This window comes from Clinocottus analis, unplaced genomic scaffold, assembly GCF_023055335.1.
Source record: "Clinocottus analis isolate CAN_PGR_092001 unplaced genomic scaffold, fCliAna1.0.p SCAF_57, whole genome shotgun sequence".
Lineage (NCBI taxonomy): Eukaryota > Metazoa > Chordata > Actinopteri > Perciformes > Cottidae > Clinocottus > Clinocottus analis.
Window position 1 is genome coordinate 3186 of NW_027176215.1, and position 18968 is coordinate 22153.

Genomic DNA, 18968 nt, shown 5'->3' on the forward strand with positions numbered 1-18968 from the left:
GATTTCATGACGCAGCTTCACGCGCTCGCCAGTGACGTCATCTCTGTCGTGACCTCATCATCATCATCATCGTCTTCATCACTGTCCATCATCTGTCTCCTCCGGCGGCCCCTCCCTCCTCGTCATCCACTCGATCAACAAAATGGCTGTATCCGAAAGCGCTTCCCTCTGCGCATGCGCAGCGCACCTCTCCAGGAGGGCGGGCGGGCAGGTATCTTACTCTCTCTCTCCCTCTCTCTCTCCGGCTCAGACTCCAGCGCGCGGCTCCAAGAGGCGCGAGGACACATCGACCCCGCAGCAGCCCCGCACGAACCCCGCACGAACCCCGCCGCCGCTCCACGGACCCCGGAGGAGACTTTGAGAGGAGTTTGTTGTTTGTTTTTGTGTGTTTATCACCTGTGCGCGGACTCTGCAGAGACACCGCCCCGGACGCAGGTGAGAGAGAGAGAGAGGGAGAGAGAGAGGGAGAGAGAGAGGGAGAGAGAGAGAGAGAGAGAGAGAGAGAGGGGCAGCGTCTCTACCGGCTGACACGACAATCCGGACTATTTTGTTGTTGTTGTTGTTGTCCCCCCCCCCCCCTCCCTCCCCTCCGCACTGGACTCTGAGGGGAGTCATGGCTCTCTGCGCGGGGAGTCTGGGGCTCTAGAGTCCGAGGACCTGCTGGACTTCACCGGACCGCCGCCGAACTCTTCCCATCTTCATCACCTTCACCCTCCTCTCGCAGCGCCCCGAGGTGTCACCATGTTCCACGGCGGCAGCAGCAGCAGCGGCAAGAAGTGCTTCACCATCGAGTCTCTGGTCGGGAAGGAGCCGCCGAGCCACCACCACCAGCACCACCAGCACCACCACCACCACCACAGCAGCAGCAGCGGCTCCGGGGACGAGCCCATCCGGCCCACGGCGCTGCGCTTCCCGGAGTCCCTGCACCCCGCGGCCGCCGCCGCCGCCGCCGCCGCGGGGGTCTTCGGCTCCTGCTTCCAGGGCGGTGGGAGCGGCGGAGGCGGCGGCGGCGGCGGCGGCGGAGGCGGCGGCAGGACTTTGTTCTCCTCCGGGCCGGACTTGTTGCTCCAGGAGCCCGGGACGCACGCGCACCCGCTGCACCCGCTGCACGTCCCCGCGCAGAGCTTCTTCAGCAGCGCGCAGCACCGCGAGCTGAGCTTCTACCCCTGGGTGCTGCGCAGCCGCTACCTGGGCCACCGCTTCCAAGGTGAGGCGCGCGAGTTATGAATTATTATATGTAGCGTGTTGCTGCCCGTCAGGCTTATTATTATTATTAATATTATTATTATTATTATTATTATTATTATTATATCCATGCTTTTATTCTAGTGTTTGAGCTCAAGCAGCTTTGATTTAAATCACTTTGCATGTGTTAAAACGGGAAAATATGAATATTTTCTGTCATTGCGCTTCTATAATTCATATTATTTGTACATTTAATCCTAAAGTGTGTGTTGCAATTATTTTATTAGACAGGAAACAGTAAAAAAAACCACGAAAAAATATTTTATTCCACTTCATTTTCTTCATTAATGTTTTATTTATTCACCTTTTTACTATAATAATAATATTAATAGTATTATTGTAGTAGTACTGCAGTATTTAGTGTAGTTGTACTGCAGTATTTAGTGTAGTAGTACTGCAGTATTTAGTGTAGTTGTACTGCAGTATTTAGTGTAGTAGTACTGCAGTATTTAGTGTAGTAGTACTGCAGTATTTAGTGTAGTTGTACTGCAGTATTTAGTGTAGTAGTACTGCAGTATTTAGTGTAGTAGTACTGCAGTATTTAGTGTAGTAGTACTGCAGTATTTCAACTGAATTTGAGAGATATTTAATATATAGAATAAAACCCCGTTCAGTGTTTTTTTTTTACATGTTATTGTTTTATCAGCTGTTCTACTTCTAATAATCAATATAAATGTTATAAGTGATGTATTAATACACTGAGCAGACAGTAAATAATATAAATTATCTCATATCTTACAGAAGGAATCATTGATTTGTTGTTTTTAATCCTGATTAATGCTGATTATACCCTATAATAATATAATAATAATCATACTTTATTATTATTAATAACAATGTGGTACTCAGTTGTGTCTCAGAAGAGAAGTTTCTATAATATTTCGTATTTTCTTTAAATATGTAACATTTATCATTCAGTTATAAAACATTTTGATTAAATTAAAGTGAAGCAACTTTAATTTAATCAGAACTTTAAAGTTTAAATTAAAGTTTCTTCTCCTGAAAGTTTTGAAATAGTTTGTTTTATTTATTTTAATGTAAATTGAAGTCAGAGGAATTTTATTGTTTTATAGATTATGAAACGGGTTTATGGTTTTTAAATCACTAAATTACACATAAACCCGTGTTTTCTTTATTTGACTGAAGATTTTATTGTTTATATAATAATTAAAAAAGAGATTTTAACTTTTTATTAAATGACAGAAAACAAACTGCTTCATTTATCTTTTGAAACACTTTCAACCCGTTTTGATAATTATGATTAAAATCTTCCTCTTTACAGAAAACTCATGAAGAATAAATCACATGATCGATATTAAATCAATTAAAGTTCATCTGAAGATCTCGCGGGAAAAAAACAGTTGACCAGAATCTGAAATCTGAGTTTTTTCTTCTTCTCGCCTGTTTTTCCGCCTCGAGATGAAATATTAATTATTACTGATTGTTTTAATCTGTAGTTTGATTTATAATCCAAAACATTTTCATCATCACGTGAGCAAACATGCGGGAGGTTGTGACGTCATTAAAACGTATAAGGAGAAAAAAAATAAAGAGAATAAAATATTTTAGAGCTTTTTTATTGAGAAATTGATGCTTTTTTTTGAAGAGAGAAATAATAATGAATAAAACATAAATAATTGGTGCAGAGTTAATTAACATGTGGGATGCGACCCAGCAGGGGGCGGTCAGGGAGATTATTATTATATAAATAGAATAAATGTGATTAAATATAATTAAAAAACAACAAAAAAACATGAAAAGAGTTGAATATGATTTATTTACACTGAATATAATAAGCAATAAAGAACCTTTGAGTGTTTAAAACACATTAATGTTGCACACAAAGTGCATTCAAATACAAAGTAAACAATAACTGCTTGTTGATTAAAGAAAAGACAACATTATGGAAACGTGTCGCTGCTCTTTAATCAACAGAGAAAAGAAAGAAATCTCACCTTGAAATCCTCATGGAAACCAAAATATGATTTAAATATCAGGATTAAGAGATTAACAAAGTAAAACAGGGGAATGATAAAGTGTTTTTAACTTTATTTAAACTCCTTGACGTCCAGTGTTCTTCATTAAAGAGCAGCGTCTGTTGTTGCAGAACTTTATTTATTATTTATTATTTAAACATTTCACTTCATGTTTTTTTTTAAATCTTCTGCAACATTTAAATCTCTTTAATCCCAAAATAAATCATCTGACAAGTTCAGGATCTCTGACTTTGTCATGGCCTCGAATTTAAATAAAGTTTAAAACTCAGTTTCACGTCAAAGAGGTGAAATCTGTTCGTGACCTTTGACCTCTGGGGTCACGTGACCTCACCTTTCTGATAATATTATTATTTTATGAAATGTGCAGCAGGAAAATAAGTTATTAATAATTATAATGCCAATAAATGTTTCAAGACAAATCAAAATAACAGATTTTTCTTTTTTTATGAAGACCTTCATCTTTTTTTGATGATTTTAATTTGATATTAATATTCAGACTTTGTTAATAAAACCCAGCAGACTGAACGTTCCTGTGAAATTAATACAAAGCAAACAAACTCCTCGTGAGTTTAAACCCTGATTCAATTCAAACAAACTTTATTGACACAACGAAACAGCCTGAAGTCACAGGAACAGATTGTGAATCAATATTTATATTTGATCAGCACAAGGTTTCATCATCGTTATGAAATTATTTGTTTTCTCAAATCATCGCTAATGAAGAACGAGTTCAAACCTTTTGAAGATGTTTTAATATTTTATTTGGACATTTTATCCAGTTAAAATCCTGTAAATTCATTTTTTCTTCTTTTGGATGTTTTAGTTTTGTAGAAATATTGAAAGTAATGATTTTCTTTCGCCTGTTAAAAAACAGAATAGAACCATTTTAATAATGAAATAATGTTCATTTCAAAATATTTCTTTTATTTTAAGGGACTTTAGAATCATTTTGTCAAAATTCTGCAATTTTTTAAATATCATTAAAATGTTTAAATTGAACTAAAACATTTTGTCAAAATGCTAAAAACATGTTTTTTCATATCTCATTAAATATATTATTAAATAATAATAATAATATGAAGCTCATCCTGCCAGAACCAGCTCCCTTAAGAGCAGCTTTACAATGTTAAAGTGTAATAACTCTGTAATAACTGTGTTATAACGCAGTTATTACATCATCGACGGCTTCAGTGGTGTGAGGCTGTTACCACGTGCACGCTGTTACCACACGTGCACGGGGCACGTGCACGTGTGGTAACAGCGTGCACGTGGTAGCAGCGTGCATGTGGTAACAGCGTGCACGTGGTAGCAGCGTGCACGTGGTAGCAGCGTGCACGTGGTAGCAGCGGCCCACGTGCACGTGGCCTTCGAGGAGCTTCGTTTAGTTTCTGCTCTGAAAACATTTTTCTCTTTTTCTTTAAAATGACTGAAACTTTCTGATTGTTTTGATTCAACGAGCAGCGACGTTTGAGTCTTTGAGTCTTTGAGTCTCTGAGTCTCTGAGTCTTTGAGTCTCTGTGTCCCTTCAGGCTGCAGAGGGACCAGACTTTAACATCGTGAACTCGCCTTCATCGTTCTTTTGTTTTATATTTGCACGCTGGGTCTCAGAGCGCTGATGCTGATCATCAGCTAGCCGTTAGCTTCGTTAGCTCGTCTGAGCTAATCAGATTAGTGAACAACAGGAGGACAGTTAAGCACGAGAATACAGACTGTTAGTAACCTCTAAGCTCTGATTTGTTAAGCACACACACACACACACACACACACACACACACACACACACACACACACACACACACACACACACACTGACAGGTCTGGACTTGTCAGTGCCAGGGGAGCCTGATGTGCCATCTGCCCCAACAACCCTCCTCCTCCTCGTCCTCCTCCTCTTCCTCCTCCTCCTCCTCTTCATCCTCCTCCTCCTCCTCGTCCTCCTCTTTTCATGTTTCCATAAGTTAAGTTGTTGATAAAATAAACAAACAAGTTGATGGTTTAAAGTCAGCAGCTCAAAAAAACCTTTAAATAAAATTAATAGCTTTAATGAAGTGATATATATATATATATATATATATATATATATATATATATATGTGTGTGTATATATATATATGTGTATATATATACATGTATATATACATATATATATACACATATACACATATATACATATATATGTGTGTGTATATATATATATACATATATATATATATATATATATATATATATATATATATATATATATATATATATATATATATATATATATATATATATGTATATATGGTGCAGCTGTTTCTGTTTCCAAAACACAGTTCTTTTTATGTCCTCATCATCCTCGTCTTCCTCGTCTTCCTCATGGTGGGCTGCTCGTGGTGTCGTGGCTGTCGCTGTCACCTCACAGCGAGCGGGGCCGCGGGTTCGATCCCCCGGGCGGTCCGTCTGTGTGGAGTCTGCACGTTCTCCTCCGTGGCGGCGGGTTCCCTCCGGGTTCTCCGGCTTCCTCCCACAGACACGCAGCTCTGAACCCGCAGGGGGAATGTTTGTTATAATATCACATGTTGTAATGCAACATATATGTTATAATGCAACATATATGTTATAATGCAACACAGATGTTATAATGCAACATATATGTTATAATACAACACATATGTTATAATGCAACATATATGTTATAAAGCAACACATATGTTATAATGCAACATATATGTTATAATACAACACATATGTTATAATGCAACATATATGTTATAATGCAACATATATGTTGTAATGCAACATATATGTTATAATGCAACATATATGTTGTAATGCAACACAGATGTTATAATGCAACATATATGTTATAATGCAACATATATGTTATAATGCAACATATATGTTATAATACAACACATATGTTATAATACAACATATATGTTATAATGCAACACATATGTTATAATACAACATATATGTTATAATGCAACACATATGTTATAATACAACATATATGTTGCATTATAACATCTCTCATGAGTATCAGACGTGACCCTGAACAGGAGAAGCTTGTCTGGAGAATGGAAGGACAGCAATGTGTTGTTGTTGTTGTTGTTGTTGTTGTTGTTGTTGTTGTTGTTGTTGTTGTCAGGCAGCGTGGCGTCAGCGTCGGCCTCCAGCAGTATGATTATACTTTGAAGTATCTAAATATCAGAATATTAAGATGCAAGTATTTGAATTTAGCAAAAGAAGTAAATATGTGATCGGTGGATTGAACCTGAGAAGATAGAGAGAGAGAAGGAGAAAGAGGAGAAAGAGGAGAAAGAGGAGAAAGAGGAGGAGAAAGAGGAGAAAGAGGAGGAGAAAGAGGAGAAAGAGGAGAAAGAGGAGGAGTGATTTTATTCATTGAGTTTGTTTCATGAACTTTTAAAAGTTTCGCTACTCAAATAAACAATAAATAATAATAATAAATAAAACCTGAACTCGTGACCTTTGACCTCTGACTTTGCCGCAGACTCGTCCTCGTCGTAGTTTCGTCTCGGTTTCTTTTCTCGCGCCGACACAAACCAACCGTCCTTTGGAGGTCGGCGTTGCGCTCCAGCGTCTCCGCCGCCGCCGGCTTTGCATATGAATGCGACGCCGCGGCGGCGGCTAAAAGGCTAAAAAGGCTAAGCGGCTAAAAAGGCGCTGGCGCGGCTCGGCTTTCTGCTCGCCGCCATTGTCCTCCTCGCCGCCGAGCAAACCGACCTTTTTCTTTTTCCCGCGCGTCGAACGCCGCGGATTTGTTTTTATGTAAAATTTTATTGTAATATTTACGTGAGATTTCAATAAGCGGTGCGTGTGGGTTCGGAGCGAAAGCGACGACACAAAGAAACACAACGTCCGGTTTTATTGTGTCATTTTTTTACCCCGCCCACGTTGCTTCTCTCGGATCCGATTTTACCGAACGGCACGCGAACGCATCTCGTAAACAAATGAGTTCGTGTTTGTTTTTTTAAACTTTTGGAACCTGCGACGATCCGATTGGTCGACAGATGAAATCCCGAAACCGCTTCAGGGAAATCAGAAGAACCGCGTAGAAAAAAAACACCGATATTTATTTTACTGTCTAACGTAAATGTTTTCAGTCGGTTGAGGGTTAAAGTTTGTTTTGTGTTTTTTTATTGAAATGTTTCTGGCGAGACTCCAGACGTCCTCGAGGAAAACAAAGTTTCCCACTGAAAGCAAAGCTTTTTATTTACAATTGATTTCTTTACAAGTAAACTATGTCATTTACTTTAGTTTAGAAAGACGGTTATTTATATTTTTTGTAGAAAAAAAGTGTGAAAACTTTATAATTAGTCTCATTAAACTAAAAACATGCACATTTAAGAAGCTGGTTGGAAACACATGTTTTGACTTTCCTGCTTTAAAAGTAACTCAATAGAAATAAAACGTCTTTTAGGTCCGATAAGTACTTTTACAACAGAACGTTGTAGTAATACACTGACTGTGGAGAAGTACCTTAAACAAGTATCTCGATTATATCTATAAAAAACTGTTCATATGAAAGAATACTTTCGTATTTCTGTGACTTTTAATCCATTTCAAGTGGAAGTTCGATCGTTTTTATCGTCTCGTCACAGGAAGGAAGTCAAATCAAATCCTCTGCGTCTGATTGGACCGCTGAAAAAAGTGGGCGGGATTAGAACGTCGAACGTAGCGATTCGGAGCAACAAAAGCCTGAGGCCACACACACACACGCACGCACGCACGCACACACACACACACACACACACACACACACACACACTAACATACAGAAGCTTCACGTTTAGTTTTGCAGGAAGAAAAAAAGGATTTTTAATGTAAAAACAATATTTGGTCAGTTTCTTTTTCTGCACAATGTGACTTTGGTGCTTTTTAAAAAAAAGTTTAAACAGGACGCACGACGGTGTGAAGGTGTGCAGCGCTTTAGTTTATAAAAGGTGATGTCAGACACAAACGTAAAGACAAACATTCATTCAGATCTATTTCTGTCTGAAGGTTATGAAAACAACACTTGTGGTGTTTCTGCGTGCCGACCGGTCGGATGGCATTCCCTCGTTCTCAGCTGGCTTTGTGAAGCTTCAAAGCACGACTCAAATTATTCTTTGTGCTCATTATTTTGGGTTAAAAATTGTCGTTATAATATTCTCCTGAAGTAAATATTGACCGAACACACAACAGCAGAGACATGAATCAGCTGTTCTAGCTGTTTTATTCAGTTATTAACATTAATATAATGGATCTATCACTGGGCTGTGCGGTGGATCGTCTCCTCTCAGAGGTTGTGGGTTCACATCTCTTCTGTGCTGAAGTTATTGTTTTGTTATCTGCAGAATAATCACAGAGAAGCAGTCGCTCACAATGAGATGTTTCATCTCAACTCCTTCAAGCAGCGCTTATTAATTATTCATCATATGAGGATAAATAAGGTGTGAAGCATGAAGTCGAGGGAACTAGTGAACCAATGAATCAAAGAACCCATTAACCAATTAACTAATTAAGTAATGAACCAATGAACCGAAGAACTAACGAATCAAAGAACGAATGAAGCAAAGAACCAATGAACTAAAGAACGAACAGAAGAGAAACACAATTTCAAATCTTCTGTATGTTTGCACAAAAATGTCTGAAAAAAATGACGAATAAAACTGACTCTGGCTTTGTTTAGTGAACTGATGAACCAATGAACCACTGAACTGATGAACCAATGCACTTAAGAACTAATGAACAAATGAACTAATGAACAAATGAACCAATGAACTAAAGAACCAATGAACTAAAGAACCAATGAACCAATGAACCAAAAGAACCAATGAACTAAAGAACCAATGAACCAATGAACTAAAGAACCAATGAACCAATGAACTAAAGAACCAATGAACCAATGAACTAATGAACCAATGAACTAAATAACCAATGAACCAATAAACTAAGGAACCAATGAACCAATGAACCAAAGAACCAATGAACCACTGAACTGATGAACCAATGCACTTAAGAACTAATGAACTAAAGAACTAATGAACAAATGAACTAAAGGAACCAAAGAACTAAAGAACCAATGAACTAAAGAACCAATGAACCAATGAACTAAAGAACCAATGAACTAAAGAACCAATGAACTAAAGAACCGATAAACTAAAGAACCAATAAACTAAAGAACCAATGAACCAATGAACCACAGAACCAATGAACTAAAGAACCAATAAACTAAAGAACCAATGAACCAATGAACTAAAGAACCAATGAACTAATAAACTAAGGAACCAATAAACCAAAGAACCAATGAACTGATGAACCAATGAACCAATGAACTGATGAACCAATGAACCACTGAACTGATGAACCAATGCACTTAAGAACTAATGAACAAATGAACTAAAGGAACCAAGGAACCAAAGAACTAAAGAACCAATGAACTAAAGAACCAATAAACCAAAGAACCAATGAACTGATGAACCAATGAACTAAAGAACCAATGAACTAAAGAACCAATGAACCAATGAACTAATGAACCAATGAACTAAAGAACCAATGAAGTGATGAACCAATGAACCAATGAATTAAAGGAGAAAACACTGCTCTCATGAACTCAACAGTCCTGGAAGTCGTCTGTTGAACTCTTTGCGTCCTTTCAGGCGTTAAACTTTATTAACATTGACGTCGTCTTTGTTCCATCAGCGTCAGACGAGTTCCAGACGAGAGATTCAGCGTCTGAGAACAAATACTTCGGACTTGTCTAAGTCCTGCAGGTGTGCAGGGGTCCAGTGTGTCGCTGGTCGCTCACCGCGTTGTGTTTGTGTGTTTGTGCGTTTGTGCGATCAGGGGACGACGGCGGCCCCGAGAACCTGCTGCTCCACGGGCCGTTCTCCAGGAAGCCCAAACGGATCCGCACGGCGTTCTCCCCGTCGCAGCTGCTCCGGCTGGAACGAGCCTTCGAGAAGAACCACTACGTAGTCGGAGCGGAGAGGAAGCAGCTGGCCAACGGGCTGTGTCTGACCGAAACACAGGTGAGGAAGAGGAGGAGGAGGAAGAGGAGGAGAAAGAGGAGGAGGGGGCAATGTTTCATTACCTGTTATGAGGAAAATATTAAATGGTAAGCGAGAGTTACAGCAATGATCACTTTTCTGATGTCGAGAAAAGTGATAAAAAGTGAAAGTATAGTTTTTTTATGAAAAAAGTAATTCATAGGATATAATGAAAATAAAAAGTCACAGTAGAATATGTCGAAAAAAGTCATTTACATTACAAAGCAACGCACAATAAGTGCATTAAACCACGAGAACAACAAGAAAAGGAAGGACAAGAAAGGACAAAGTTTGTTGAGTGTTTAGCTGGCAGTGACGGAGCTACGAGCCGATTGGCCGAGGCCGCGGTTGGACCACGTTGTCAGTCTACCTGCTACCTGTGTTTCCCATCGGGTGAACTCGAGGATCAGTTGGGTGTCATCAGCGAACGGCGGGAAAAGCCAACGCGAGCGAACGACAGAGCCGAGAGAGTCTAGAGGACCCAGGACGCTGCCCTGAGGGACGCCCAGTAGTTCAGACACAGTTCCGTTCTACGTTACCCGGTAAGTGCGGTCGTTGAGGTAGGATGAGAAGAGGGAGAGCAGAGCCTGAGATACCAAGAACCTGGAGGAAGGAGATGAGGAGATGAGGACATGAGGAGATGAGGATCTGGAAGGATATGAGGACGGAGGAGAGAGAACTTACCGGGGGGTGAAAAGAGGAAAGCGAAGGAGAAGAAGGTGAAGCTAATGGAGGTGTAGTTATAGAAGATGGATTTGGAGAAGTTGTATTATAGTATATCATAAAACAATCCTTGTATAGTATACATATAGCATAATAAAAAAGTACTTCGTAACCGGCGGCTCAGGGTTCTCAGGATGAAGTCAGATCTGGTCTGACGTCAGCTGGTTGGTGTTTTCGGGGCGTGACGGAGCAGGAAGTGAGTCGGCGGCGAGTCATCCTCGAGGCGCTCCTCTTCCTCGCCGGTGATTGACAGTGTTTGTCACCACGGCGATAAGAGTCCCGACGTCAGCGAAACAGCGTGAATCACCCGGGATTATTTATTACTGATGTCACAACAGGAAGAGAGAGATCCATCAATCAGAGGAGCAGCGGCCGTTAATCACTCCGTAATCACTCTTTCGCAAGCGTTGCACTTTCACTGAGGACTGAGCGATCGGCTCGAGTCCCTTTAGGGCTTCGATCCAAAAACCCTTAAAACGTCAGATTTAATAAACGGCTGTCAAACTCAAAGAATTTAAAAAACACAACGTGGAAATAGATTCAAAACTGAGTTGATGAATTTATTAAATCTGTTTTATTATTTATTATCTATTTATTAGTCTTCACTGCAGTGAAATAATATACATAGTTAAAGTATTTATACTAGTATATCTGATGTTTCTGTATATGCATACACACACACACATATATATATATATATATATATATATATATATATATATATATATATGTATGTATATATATATATATGTGTATATGTATTTGTATACAGTATAAAGTAGAACATGTACCTCTGAGATGTAGTACATTAAAAAGTACAATATGTACCTCTGAGATGTAGTACAGTATGAAGTACAACATGTACCTTTGAGATGTAGTACAGTATAAAGTACAACATGTACCTCTGAGATGTAGTATAGTATGAAGTACAACATGTACCTCTGAGATGTAGTACTGTAAAAAGTACAATATGTACCTCTGAGATGTAGTACAGTATAAAGTATAACATGTACCTCTGAGATGTAGTACATTAAAAAGGACAACATGTACCTCTTTGATGTACTTCCTGAAAGTTTAAATCTCTCCATTGAAAGTATTTTTCTCTCTATTGAAAGTATTTTTCTCTCTATTGAAAGTATTTTTCTCTCTATTGAAAGTATTTTTTCAAAAGCAGCTCTTAAGGTACAAAACGTAGTACTTTAGTCAGAAAGAAGCTAAAAGTACCACAAAGGTTTATCCTCGTGAGTTTTACCTCGACGGCGTCGTGGTCACGTGACGTGAACTCATAATTACTGAACGTCCGTAAAGAAACGCCCGAGGCTCCTGGAGACCCTGAACGCACCGCCGGCCCCTGAGGCTGACGAACAGCTCGCGTTGCGCAATCTGTCAGACGGGACGTGTTTTAACAGCCGGCGTCGTGTTGTACCTGCAGGAGTACTAAATCACCTGTAGTACTACTGCCGTCAGGGGGAGGAGTACTGACGTACTAGTACAGGAGAAGTACTGCGCCAGGAGAAAGAAAGTAGTACTTTCTTAGCTGTTTTTATATTTCTACTGAAGTACTTCATTTGTATACTTCTTGTTCTCTTGGAGTATTAAAGTACTATATTTACCTCTTTTTGAATAATTCTCTCTCATAAAGGAAAAGAGAAAAAAGAAAGTACACACGTTTTTACAAAAAAAGTACAAAGTCTTGACATTTAGAATAATAACACCAGTTTTTAATTATATAATTATACTATGATCTAGTTTCATCTGCAGCATTACATCATATTTATACACATTTACCTGGATAAAGACACACCTGTCTCTCTGGCTGCATGTAAAGGTGTGGTTTAATAACATATTATACATCATATTTACCTGTATTAAGACACACCTGTCTGTCTCTCTGCAGGTGAAGATCTGCTTTAATAACCATATATATATATATATATATATATATATATATATATATATATATAATATATTATATATATATATATATATATATATAATATATATATATATATATATATATATATATAAATATGTATATATTTACCTGTATAAAGACACACCTGTCTCTCTCCAGGTGAAGGTCTGGTTTAATAACCATATATATATATATATATATATATATATATATATATATATATATATATATATATATATATATATATATTTACCTGTATAAAGACACACCTGTCTCTCTCCAGGTGAAGGTCTGGTTTAATAACCATATATATATATTATATATATATATATATATATATATATATATATATATATATATATATATATATATATATATATATATATATATATATATTACCTGTATAAAGACACACCTGTCTCTCTCCAGGTGAAGGTCTGGTTTAATAACCATATATATTATATATATTATATATATATTTACCTGTATAAAGACACACCTGTCTCTCTCCAGGTGAAGGTGTGGTTCCAGAACCGCAGGACGAAGCACAAGCGTCAGAAGTTGGAGGAGGAGTCTCCTGAAGCGCAGCAGAAGAGGAAAGGAAGTCAGCACATCAACCGCTGGAGAGCCGCCACGCAGGGGGGGGAGGAGGTGGACGTCCTCAGTGAGGACTAGACTGCAGCGCACACACACACACACACACACACACACACACACACACACACACACACACACGACGAGGACAAAAGAAAGAAAGATTTGAACTTTACTGCAACTTATGAAGTTACTGCGCCATCATCTCTCTTAAAGAGACAGTAACGCTTAAAAAGTATGGAATCACTTGTGATATTTTCTCTAGTTCGGTTCAACTAAAAGATTAAAGTTCAGTTAAGAAACTAAATCAATAGAAAAGCGTCTTTTACAGGATAAGACACTTCATCTGGAACCCTTCCTTTCAAAATAAAAGCCACTTACTGTTTGCCCAAATACCTTTTTGCAGGTTTTGAATTTTTTTTTTATTATTTCAAGTTTGATTCCAGCTCAAGTTTCTAATTCACAGACTGTGAAACTAAAATATGTCAAAAACATCCCAGAAAAAAACTAAATCACAGTAATATTTAAGACTCATCATTATATCTCTTACTTTTTACACATTTGATTTCTTATGTTTTATTCCGACACAGATTTAGAGATTACACACGCACACACACATACATACACACACACACACATGGCTCATCTTTCCGAGGACTGATGGAAGTCCCTGAAGGCATCACGCTCATGCAACCAGCAGGAGGTCAAGACTGTCCTGTAAAGACGAGGATGAAAAGAACAAACATTGAAACTCTGATAAACTGTAGCTTCCTCTCTGCTGGAGTCTGACGAGGAGATGCGACGCCTTCGAGAGGCAAAAAACATTTTAAAAAACAACAACAGGAGTCTGAACGTGGTCGCAGCTGCTGCCTGAACTCTCTTTTCTGGGTCTCTGCTGCCAAAACGAAGCCAGCGCTCCTGGAGATATGAAAAAAATAATGAAATAAATGAAAAGAAGAAGACTAAACGAGAGGAGAAGCTGCTTTCTGAGCGTCTGCCTGCAGCAGACGGCCGCCGGCTCGCAGGACGTCTGCTGCAGACGGACAGAGGAGGTTTGTTCCTCCAGCAGAGAAGAAGAGTTCTCTGTCGCAGTGAAGAAGAATCCACCTTAAAACACACGGACGCTGTGAAGAATCCACCTTAAAACACACGGACGCTGTGAAGAATCCACCTTAAAACACACGGACGCTGTAAACACGACAAACTTCACTCTTTCATAAACTTTCCTTTGAGGAACATCGGTTCAATTTCACGTCGGCAGAAAAGTTTTGAGGTGGTTTTTGGTCAACTTGCGGAGCGGCAACAAGATCACGTGATGGGATTTGTTTTGGATTCATCAGAATAATTATAATAATTTATATCGTCAGGTTTCACACGCAGAGATATTTTCAGTCTGCGTGTGAATGATTGCGTTAATGTGTCGTGTCGCAGCGTGAACAGGTTATTTATTAACACGCAAAAGCAAACAGTCAGGTTAGCCACAGCGCTAGTTAGCGTTAGCTTGTAGCCTGTCAGCTAATGAAACGTAAAAACAATTTTTTCTTAGCTGTGCATTTAATTACATTTTGCTCCTTAATGAGAATGAATTAGTTTTAAATCCCACAAGCGGGCAAAGGCTCATGGGAGTTGTAGTTTAGACTGCAGGAAGAGGCCTTGATGACAGTTTACAGAGGAATAAATGATGAATATGTTTGAAATTTGAACGCAGACAATAAAGTTTATTTCTGGTATTTCATCAGGATTTCGGCGGGAAATTTTTAAAAAGTTTTTTGTTGCTTTACAAGTTGACAAAAACCACCTGAAGGCCTCGACGTTCACGTCTTTGTGGAGGAAAAAGAGTTCAGCAACAAAAGAAAAAAGGGAACAAAGAAACTGACGAGTTTAATTTGTAGCTTGAAAGTCAAACTTCCTGTTGCAGGAACCTGAAATCTGACGATTCATCTGGTGTCCGTCTCTGAAAGCGGTCCCACTTCCTGTTTGTGTCTCTCGACTCGAAGCTCATTGGTTCCTACTGGAGACGTAAACCTTTAAAAAAAACACAAATCTGTAGTTTTTAAATTTAAAAAAGTTCCTAAAACACTTTTTATAAAACAAACAAAACATTTGTTGGATTATTTTCAGCATTTTTTTTTTACTGGTGTTTACTGACAAGTTAAAATACAAAGTCCTGAACATGGAGACTCCTGCAGGAGGGTTTCCCGCCAGCGGCAGCAGCGAGTGCCCTGCTCAGAGGCACTGCGGCAGAAACCAGCTGATCCCAGAGCAGTTTGAACCGTTTACACTCTTCATTCTGCCGGTTACTCGTTTTCTTTTTGGAGAAATGTAGGTATTTATGTACAAAGAAAAATGGATTTGAAAGAAAGTATTCTATGCATCCGTTGTGTATATAATGATGAGAATAATAATAATAATAATAATAATGTGTGGACTGTTTGTTTCTCTCCGTTCACCTGTTTTGTTTCTTCTTCATGGACAGATCATCACTTATGTAGCACTTCTTCTTCTTCTTCTTCTTCTTCTTCTCCTTCTCCTTCTTCTTCTTCTTCTTCTTCTTCTTCTTCTTCTCCTTCTCCTCCTCTTCCTCCTCCTTCTTCTTAGTCAAATCTATTTTTTCATGGTTTTAGGACAGAATGCACTAACTGTTCGGCTGCTTCCTCTCAGGCGGGCGATGTCAGAGGCTTTGTACTTCCTGTGTTCGGATTTGGAAAAAAATTATGAAATAAAATGAGATGAAATCAAACGTTTTGTTCACAGTGTTGGAAATCTGATGCTTATTTATATGTTTTGTCTTCTTTGTTCGAAGAGATAATCTAAAGACAGATTGTTTCATGTTGGAGAGTTTTGTGTTGACATGAGATATGATTATTAAATGATATGAACAATAAATGAATATTACACCGTTTAGATTTAAGGTCATTTGAATAAATAATTTCAAAAGGTTTATGTAACATAACATATATTAATATATATATATATATATATATATATATATATATATATATATTTATATCATAATGTATGTTAAATAAAATCATGTATATAAATTTATAACATAATGTATATTAATATATATTTATATATATATATATATATATATATATATATATATATATATATATATATATATATATATCATAATGTATATTAATATATAACCCCCCTCCTCCCGCATGTTGGGGCGTTGCCATGGAAGTGATTCATATTCTCGATGGAGGCTGATATGAAACATCAGATGAAGACATGAAGCTGCACGACTGGAACAAATTATCACTTCTCTTCACCAGGTCGACCACGACGGCCATGACGGTTCCTCAAGTCAACCATCAAGGAAGGAAGGAAGGAAGGAAGGAAGGAAATACACTTTATTCATCTACCAATAAGATATATTCTACTGTGCCAAGAGTTACAGGAAATCAGATTAATCTGAATTTATGAATGAAACTATATTATATATGATACTCGATAGCCAGGATGTAAGGAGATACACACATGAAAGGGTTAAAGTTACCCTGGTGGTCACTGGAGGGAATGCAGCTTTAACACATGAAGCATAGACTTCTATACAACCAGAGGAGTCGCCCCCTGGTGGTCAGGAGAGAGAATGCAGCTTTAAAACATGAAGCATAGACTTCTATACAACCAGAGGAGTCGCCCCCTGGTGGTCAAGAGAGAGAATGTAGCTTTTTTCCTCCATAACGACAAAGTTGATTGTCGCATGTTGTTTTTTTTAGGGGAAGTTTGTTCCACACTCGTCGAGGTAACAACCGTCCAATCAGTCGAGCGCTACAATTAGCGCCAATCATCCGTGGAGCTCCGTGTGTGTTCAGCTTCAGAAAGTGAACGAGGGTATTTATCCAAACGAGACAAATTAAAAACAGCAACTCGTTCATCAAACCTCTAATCGACTTAATTGCTGCTTAAATAAAAGCAATTAACCACGGAGCCACTCGGCACCGAAACACACAAATATTTTTAAAGCTGTAATCAGCTGTTGTGTTTGACCAGAAACACATATTTTCTCTCCGGTTACGTTTGTGTTTGACGCTAAATTGTCTTTTAAATTGACAAACATCGTATGTGTAATTTAACCTTTTGGAAATCGTGTATGAAAATCCTCCTGCTGCAATTTTAAGTCCCAGCATGCCCCATTCAGACAATCTTTTGGCATAAAATACCTAATTTTTCCATTTTTGAAACAAACAACATACTTTTTTGACTGAAACTCCTTCCTAACAGGACAAGACTTTGTTTTATTGTGATTGTTGTTGCAGATTCTGATTCTTTAGGTCCTAATCTTTCCTAAAAGGTGTCTTATTGACGCTTCAGGAGGCCTTTTTGTGGAAATCTGGCTCATATCCTGCTGGATGTTCATAGTTATGATCAAAATATCTTTTAAAAGGGATTTTTTTGCAGATATACATTTTTTGAGCAAGACTTTGCTGAACAAAAACATACAATAAACACAAGTATTGGAATTAATTTGGGGTTCCTACGGCTAAAGTAGCACGTTGCCCGTTAACTCCAACTTCTTGTAGGTGGCTTTTATTGTGAAACTGGACACTGAAACAGGAAGTAGTTCCTGTTTCAACCAGTTTCTTTGACCAATGGCTGCTGTTTTCTTCTCTTCGTGACGAACTGTTCAGAGGATCTTTGTCTCCTTCAGTCGTCATTGTTTTGTTAAACTGAATCACATCTATTCGTAAAGAGACTTTCCCACAAGATAAAAGCAACAAAAAACACCTTGACCGTCACAATAAAGCTCCACAGTCGTGTATCCACATACAGGTGTGTACGTGCGATCCAGCGTCTGCGAGCTCGAGCGTGACGGCGCACATGCGTGACAATAACTCATCAAAGCGTCTCCGACGGAGGGAAAGTTTGGCGTTTAGAGGAAAGCAGAAGGAGACGACGATGTCGAGGCTTGACTGGAGGGAGTTTCCACATCCAGAGTTCCTCCGCTGCCTCTTCATCTCAACACAGCTGCTTTCAACAAGCTGCAGCTTCCAGACTTTGAGGGATGAACCATCGACGACCGCGGCCTCCACGCACGTTCTCACGGGCGCCGTGACCATCGCTGAGAAAGTTCAAACAAACTTTAACCGTTTAGCTGTGTTTCCATTTGTTGACGAGGTCGTTTGAGGTCAACTTTTGATAAGAACCACATTTTTCACTTTTAGTTTTATTTTCAAGGCTCCACGTCGTCCATAGATTCCTGATGATGAACATAATTCATACGTAATATCAGTAAATTCAGGAAAATTTGGCAGCACATTTTCAACGTCACAAACACACAAAACAAAAACAGTCGCGCAATCCTCTCATGCATTTTAAAATACAATAATATTCACTAAATAAATTAATAATCAGCATTACAAACCCACTTCAAAACATGTGATGTATCCCAGAGAAAAGTGTTGCAGTTATATAAATGGCTCCTCCTCATCCTCCAACGATACA

At 38.6% G+C, this 18968-nt stretch overlaps 1 protein-coding gene across 1 annotated transcript; it reads left to right on the forward strand.

Moving 5' to 3' along the window:
• Window positions 1–741: 741 nt before the first annotated feature.
• On the forward strand, window positions 742–13592 carry emx3 (empty spiracles homeobox 3). The gene is made up of 4 exons (XM_068601983.1): window positions 742–985; window positions 1025–1207; window positions 10077–10261; window positions 13431–13592. The coding sequence occupies exons 1-4, from the start codon at window positions 742–744 to the stop codon at window positions 13590–13592; spliced, it is 774 nt and encodes a 257-aa protein (XP_068458084.1).
• The last annotated feature ends 5376 nt before the right edge of the window (window positions 13593–18968 follow it).

Coding starts and splice junctions, on each gene's coding strand:
- emx3 (XM_068601983.1), top strand. CDS start 742: ATGTTCCACGGCGGCAGCAGCAGCAGCGGCAAGAAGTGCTTCACCATC. Junction 986..1,024: donor CGGCTCCTGCTTCCAGGGCG/GTGGGAGCGGCG, acceptor GCGGCGGCGGAG/GCGGCGGCAGGACTTTGTTC. Junction 1,208..10,076: donor CCTGGGCCACCGCTTCCAAG/GTGAGGCGCGCG, acceptor TTGTGCGATCAG/GGGACGACGGCGGCCCCGAG.